This window comes from Peromyscus maniculatus, chromosome 12 (genome assembly GCF_049852395.1).
Source record: "Peromyscus maniculatus bairdii isolate BWxNUB_F1_BW_parent chromosome 12, HU_Pman_BW_mat_3.1, whole genome shotgun sequence".
Lineage (NCBI taxonomy): Eukaryota > Metazoa > Chordata > Mammalia > Rodentia > Cricetidae > Peromyscus > Peromyscus maniculatus.
Genome location: NC_134863.1, coordinates 83293470 through 83301034, shown reverse-complemented (window position 1 = coordinate 83301034; position 7565 = coordinate 83293470). Strand labels below are relative to the sequence as shown.

General features: G+C 50.6%; 1 protein-coding gene across 1 annotated transcript; it reads right to left on the bottom strand.

The window, feature by feature from the left end:
- Window positions 1-80: 80 nt before the first annotated feature.
- Cbr3 (carbonyl reductase 3) lies at window positions 81-7105 on the bottom strand. Its single transcript, XM_042259571.2, has 3 exons — window positions 6684-7105; window positions 5140-5247; window positions 81-567 (listed from the first exon to the last, which is right to left on the bottom strand). The coding sequence occupies exons 1-3, from the start codon at window positions 6970-6972 to the stop codon at window positions 131-133; spliced, it is 834 nt and encodes a 277-aa protein (XP_042115505.1). The 5' UTR covers window positions 6973-7105; the 3' UTR covers window positions 81-130.
- Between the last annotated feature and the right edge of the window lie 460 nt (window positions 7106-7565).

Below are 7565 nucleotides of genomic sequence, written 5' to 3'. Positions count from 1 at the left end.
CAGGTATGAACCCCACGGGTATGAATGGACGGACCTTCCTTCTCAGTGTGCAAAGAGAATCAAAGTCCATCAGCCTCCACTCATCTCTCTCACCAGCGTTTATTAAGCCACTAAGTCCCAGAGCGGACGGTCACCACATTTGCACGACTTTGTCACGGACTAGCTGGCCCTGAGGCTCCGTGGCATCTGGAGGCAGGAGGGCCAAGTAGACAGGGGTCTCAGCCCCCTCCTCCACGGTCCTGGTGCCCTGGTCCCTCGCCATGTCGGTCTTCACCCATCCCGGGCAGCAGGCGTTCAGCAGAATCCTGTCTGCTTTCCGCTTCTCATCCAGCTGCCGGGCCAGGATTCTGGAAAGGACTGTCACCCCCAGCTTGGACACCCCGTAGGCCGAGTCTGGCCAGCCTTCCCTCTCATGGACCTCATTTTTTGTGTCCTCCACAAACTTTTTCATGAGGTCGACCAGGTCCCCCTCTGTGAGTGTGTCACACCGGAACCTTTCCTGAAGCTCTTCACTGCAGTTTTCAAGGGCCCGTGACCCCTGCAGACTGCTGATGTTCACCACTCTCCCTGCAAGAGACAACACGGGAGAGAGCATGGCGTCACAGAGGACACGCCGCGGGCCCACGAGGCTGTGCCCGCCACAGTCGCAATGCAGTCCGGGTTTAATTGCTGATAAAAATAGAAGGCGGAGCCTCCAAGACAGCTCAGCAAGAAAGGCACTTGCCTCCAAGCTTGATGACCTGAGTTCCATTCTGAGGCCCCACAGTGGGAGGAGAGGACCGATTCCTGTGGTTTGTCCTCTCACATCCACACATGCACGCACACAAACATATCCACGCACGCACGCATGCACACATGTATATGCATGAGTGGACACCCCAAATAAACAAAAAATAAAAATAGAAAGCAAGTCTAGAAGACATACAGTCCATGCACCCACTATGTGTGTGTGTGTGTGTGTGTGTGTGTGTGTGTGTGTGTGTGTGTGTGTGTGTGTATTCCAAGGGGACAGACACATCTCTACCACTGGCCACCAGGCTTTCTTTCCACAGCAATTCTATTCTACTATTGCTGGAGTTGCTGATTTAAGTTTCACAAAAATTAGTAAAATGCATTCTTAGCATAGAATTTCCAACTGCCTTTGAAATGGCCCCAACATACTTCCACCATTTTGTAATATGTATTTATGTGAAGAGGTGTTCTTGGCCCTAATGGTTATAAAATCAAAATACCGATTGACTTTGGGAAATGTTGAAGATATGTTGCATCCTACAGCATCAAATGTTCAACTAAGATCAAAACTTCTATGTAAATAAAGAAGCACATGCATCTCATTAGTATGCAAATTGGCCTTAATCTTACATGGTAAAACACACTCTCTCTCTCTCTCTCTCTCTCTCTCTCTCTCTCTCTCTCTCTCTCTCTCTCTCTCTCCCCCTCTGTGTGTGTGTGTGTGTGTGTGTGTGTGTGTGTGTGTGTGTGTGTGTGTGTTTTGAGACAAGTCTTCTCTGTGTTGCCTTGGCTGTCCTGGAACTCAATCTCTAGACCAAGTTGGCGTTGAACTCACAGAGATCCACCTGCCTCTGACTCCAGAGTGCTGGGATTAAAGGTATGCACCACCCCCAACCCCACCTAGTCACTCATGTAGCTTAGGTTGGCTTCAAACTCTCTTTAAACAGCTGAGGGTTAGGGTTAGACATTAGAGTTAGGCCAGATCCCCCTGCCTCCACCTCTGGAATACAGGCACATGCCACCATATTCCATTACTAGGAATTGAACCTAGGACCTCGTGCATGCTAGGAAAGCACTCTACCAACTCAGTCACATCCCCAGCTCTAAATGAATTATTTTAAAAATAAATGTCTTGATGGTTCATTATCTGAAAAGGTTGGTTTATATATCTATTTCATATTCCCAGTGTTGCATTAAATTTCCCTCAGAGTAGAAAGGTCACGGATGGAAAAGGTTTAAGAGGCCTTGCTTTAAAGATGATGGTATGTTAGGTCTGTAGGAGATCTGCGGCAGCTGAGGACCACCCAAAAGGGAACTAAAATACTGAATCAGGGAAGGAGTCCTCGGGATCACATCTGTTTTATGTTTTCACAGCAAAGACACAGGGGCCATAAGTGGGACCCAGGGGCCACCCACAGCCCCATAGTTAAAAAAGCCACCCGGGCAAACACATCCTACTCACAGGCCAGGGCCAGCCTCCTAACAACTTGCTCAATCAGGATGGGATGCCTGTCCCTACATTCCCTCCTTAGGGTGGTCGAGAACCCGTTGAAGCCCTGCAGGCGGGGCACTATGCAAACTGGAATCCTCAGTCCTTCCAGTGTCAGCTACCTGCCTCTTCCTTTGTTCAGAACGATGACCCCCATCCACATGGAGCAGACACCCTTTGGCTGCCACTGTGGTTTTGTTTTTTAAGCAGCTGTCATAACAGGAAAGCTTCACTTATTACCCCTCCAATCCCCCCCGCCCCTAGTCCAGACCCAGCAACTTACTGCTACTATTTCTAGTCCCAAGTCATCACGTCAGGTGACAGAATCACCAGGCAGCTCTATAAAACCCCTCTTCCTTCGACACACGAACTCCACCTCCTTACCACCTGCATCCCAGCGGACCCTGCCCTTCTCCTTCGGGATTAACCTTCTCAGTTCCCTAAATTTGCACAGTTGGCTAGGGCTGTGGGCAGCCCCTCCATCCCTGAGCTCCAAGTGCCTAAACCAGAATCCGGCCACGCCTGGGGGTGACCAGCCTAATGATGACCGCATCTACACAGGAGGGGGCCCGTTCCCCACCCTGGTTCTGACTTCATTAATCTAAGTTAACCACAACATGCTAAGTAACCGGTTCATGAATATGAATTGATATTCACGTTGACAAAAATTCACAGCTACTAAAGAGGCATCTGGGTTCATAATATAATTCCAGCACGTAGGGGGCTGAGGCAGGAGGACTGCTATGAGTTCAAAGCCAGCTAAAGAGTTTCAGGTCTGCAGTCTACACAGAAGGAAGGGAGGGAGGGAGGTAGGGAGGGCAAAGAAGAAAGTAAACAATAATTGTGGGAGCTGCTGGACGCCTTCGAGGAATTCTAATCCTTACGATGGGGAGTTGTCTGGTGTCCTCTTTGATCTGAAGGTACATGTGTGGGAGGCACTAGGGGTTGATTAAAGGTCAGCCTCATAACCAGATGGGTATGGGTGTGTGTGTGTGTGCATCCAGAAACACTGCCCGCCTCTTTTTAGAGAGAACAGGCAAGTAGCTCCCTCTTGTGGCTCAATTGTTGCTTAAGTTATTATTTTTGTCTTGAGCGAGTAAGCAAGACCCATGTTCCTTAAAAGTAATGTGCCAAAAGCTAGCTAGAAAGTAAGAGGCCGTGATGGTTAGCACTGTGTCCCTCAGTGGCCATACCTTTAGCAAAGTCAAATATTCTTTCTATACTATAAGTCCGATTTCCCTTTGCAAAGGAAATCACCAACTTAAAGACATGTTTCCTCTTGTTCCTACACCCTGGGTTAACCCCACACCCCACTCTCCACAGGACTTTCCTTTATCTTTCAAAATAGCCTGGTTCACATTTGATGATATATATATATATATATATTTTTTTTTTTTTCAAGAAACGGTTTCTTTGTAGCCTTGGCTATGCACAAACTCACTCTGTAGTCCAGGCTGGCCTCAAACTCTCAGAGATCCACCTGCCTCTGCCTCCTGAGTGCTGGGATTAAAGGTGTGCACCACCACTGCCTGGCTGATGCTATAATTCTTATTTCAATAGAATGAATTGTATTAGATCAGATGGTGTAGGTCACGTTGACCTCTGGAATCTCAGGCTCCTGAGTTTGGGGACTGCAGGTGTGGCGTTCCTGTAGACTTTCTGTGACCCTGTCCCCTAAGAAAATGACGGAGGAGTGACCTTGCAGGTTGGGAGCGAACAGGTGGGTGGGCAGGAATTCAAGTTCATCCCTTACCACACTTTTCAGATTGAGAATTTCTTACAGCTACACTGATGTGGTGGTGCACCCCTAGAATCCTAGCATCCAGGAAGCAAAGGTACGGGGTGGGGTGGGGGGGGGCATCAGAAGTTCAAGGCCAGCCTGGTCCACACAGCAAATTCAAGGATAGACAAGACTATAGAGTGAAATCCTGTTTCAACACAACAACCACCACCAAACCAACCAACCACACAAAAACAGAGAAAGAAAAATGCTTGTATCTTGAGCTAATTCTCATTCAAATGTTTGAGATTTACTTATGTGTATGTATGAGTGTTTTGCCTGCATTTATGTATGTGCACCAAATGCATGCCTTGTACCCAAGGAAGTCAGAAGAGGGTGTTGGGTCCTCTGGAACTAGTTACTGATGGCTGTGAGCTATGTGGGTGATGGGAATAGAACCCACGTCTTCTGCAAGAACAAGTGCTCTTAACTGCTGAACCATTTCTCTAGCTCTGAAAATTACATTTAGAAAACAATAGCCACAGGGTTTCCCCCCAGTATCACAGCTAATCTTGGCAAAAGGAAATCCTCAGAGAAGTGTTCTGCCCCTCTCCCCCAGCACAGCTGCCCATCTCCCATGCTTAATTAATCAATGTTAATTAATCTCTGTATCCCAACTCAGCTCCAGGATCTGTGGATGAGATGGTCCTCATGTGTACATCACCAGTACTGGTATAAATATTACAGGGAAAATTAATAATCTATGGAACCCTCACAGGCTGGAGGTAGGTAGTTTCCCATCAGAGAGCATTTCTTTTGGATTCTCTCAGTCAGTTTACAACATCTAGAATAAAAACTTTCACATAAGTTTTCTGGAACTTTACACAAGAAGAAAGGAATAGAAGGAATGTCATAACGCTGGACAAGTCGGGGTGGCCCCATCCTTGCAGCATCAGGGGAGGACTCTCAGACATCACAGACCTTTGGGGACAGGCTCCATCCCGTGTCGGAGGGTTGAGCTCATGATCTGTGCCACCAAGTGGTGACAGCCACAGCTTAAAGGCTCCATCGAGAAGCCAGACACTTTGAGAAAATAAGGCAGTTCTCTGTCCCCAGCTCAGGGTGATTTCTATAGGTGGCCCTGTCTGGGGGACCTGTGGCTGCTTCCTGAGGGACACCAGTCCCACGCTGGACTTACCATGTGGTTTTATTATGGGCAGTAACTCAGTGCAGACGTTTCTGGTGGCGAAAAAGTTTGTCTTCAGCGTCGTCTCAGCCTGAAGGTCAAAGGGTGTTGGATCATCCACTTTGAAAAGCATAAGAGAAAAAAAAGGAGTTACATTTCTCTCTGAAACTCTTATGTGATGGGATCCACCTTCTCATAACAATTAAAGGAGAAGTAAGCTAAATTTAGAACAGTCTTGCTGGGCATGGTGATGCTCACATCTGCACACACACACACACACACACACACACACACACACACCTTACAGTCTTTATAAACTAAACGTTAATAGTTCTAAAGCTATTGTGAGCATAGGGTAAGAACTTTTTGGTCCACACACCAAGTTTCTCATCAGCAGTGTTCACGTCACACCTCAAGAACACCTAGTTTGCCTTTCCCATCTCAGGCTTGAATATACATAGGTGGTTCCTGGGGCCTGGGTGAAATGCAGACTCCGATGCGGCAGGTGGTAAGACTGTTTCTGTGTGGACAACTGGAGCTCAGATATGCATATGTATCGCATCGCATCGCATCGCATCGCATCGCTCACACTTCCAGAAGCAGGAGCTTCCGGGGCCATCGTTCACAATCCCTCCTCCATCAGAGGCTCACGGTTGCTGGGGTGGTGAACTCTCGCTTCCCCTTCGAAAGTCCAAGGTCTGAGTTTGCAAATGCAGGCTGGGGGGCGCGGGGTATCCTTTGGTCTCAGGCAAGGCGCCGGTGGCTGCTCAGGACCAACAGGATAGAGACTTCTGCTACACAATTGTCTCCGCCCCTTGGGTCTCACTTCTCCCAGCGTTTTAAGTGAAGCCGGCCTGTTTGTTTTTGCTCCCAGCACGTGACAAATAGATAATTTTACTAATTGAGCATTTGTTAGAATAAATGATCTTGATTTTCCCTCCTTAAGGAAGATGCTTTTCAAAAGCACACTTGCATGTTTGGTGACAAACCTTAGCTCCCAGGAGGAGGGAAGCGGGGGTTCGCTTCCTTTTTGCTAGAGCCTCTCAAAATGCTCCAATAAAGCCCGAAGGAAAACCCACTATCGTGCCAGCGCGCGCTAATTGTGTCTGGGCGACGCATTTCCTGTCCTCAGCAGATGTCCCCTGGCATCTATGAATGCGCCCTTGTTTCACGTGAAGCGAAAGCTCCAACCGCTTTTGGAAACCCCCTTTCTGAGAAAAGCCTTCTTGCGTGGGACAGAAAGCTGATGAGCTTGGCAAGGCGTGGCCCACTCCCAGAAGGCCGGTTTTCTTGCAAACAGGCGCCGCTGAAAGTTCCAAGGAGGGCCTCGGGCAGCGCACAGGCCAGCACAGGCCGCCGACCGACTGGGCAGGCTGGGCGTGGAGTGGGGCGCCTGGGCAGGCCCACACCCAAGTCACCGCACGCGGGAACCCGCCTCGCAGGGTGTGAGCCGGGCGCACCCAGAGGGGATGGCGCAGCCCTCCCGGATCGCCAACGCTCGCTGCCCAGCACCCTCGTAGAACCCCGGGCACCTCCTCCTGGAACCCCGCACCTACTTCTAAAGGCGATGCCCGCGTTGTTGACCAGCACGTTAAGTCCCCCGTACTCCCTGCGCAGAAAGTCGCGCAGGGCGCGGATGCTCTGCGGGTCATCGATGTCCAGCTGGTGGAAGCGCGGGCTCAGGCCCTCCGCCTGCAGCTGCTGCACCGCCGCCTTGCCCCGCGCCTCGTCCCGCGCCGTGAGCACCACGTCCCCCGAGAACTTCCGACAGAGGTCACGCGTGATGGCGAAGCCGATGCCCTTGTTACCCCCGGTCACCAGCGCCACGCGGCTGCAGGACGACATCTCGGAGGGACACGGGACCACCGGCTTGCTGGGCCGGCTGGGCAGCGGGCCACGCGTGGTCAGAACCGTGGCGCAGGACTAAGTTCTGGGACCCAGCGCTGCGACTGCTCAAGAACAAGGCCCTGGGAGTCGGTCCCTCCCCTCCGAGGAGGGGCCATCTGTTCCCGAAGGGTCCGCCTCCTCCCGCACGCCTGCCAGGATAGGGATACGGGCTCGGGGCAGAGCGTGGGTCAGGGACCTGCTCCCAAAGGAACCGTAAGGGGTCAGCGGGACTCGTGGCAGTCGGATTGAAGCAGCTATTTTGGGGAGAAGAAAAAAAAAAACTCAAAAGGAGGAAAATAAATGCTACGTAATTTTCTTGGGCTGGCGCTCGTGGGCTGGAGCCCGTCGTTTTCTGCAAAATGTAAATGCTTGCTTCCGCGGAACTCGCACTTGAGATTACTTAACGCAGAACTACTGCAGAGCCGATTCCCCGCTGCTTGCTTTAGAGAACAGAGCCGGGGAGTAGGTTTAACAGGTGTGGGCGAGCTCTGCGCGTCTGGAGGTCTCGGCGCGCCCCCACGTGGGAGAGCAGGCTCGTGTTTACGGACCAT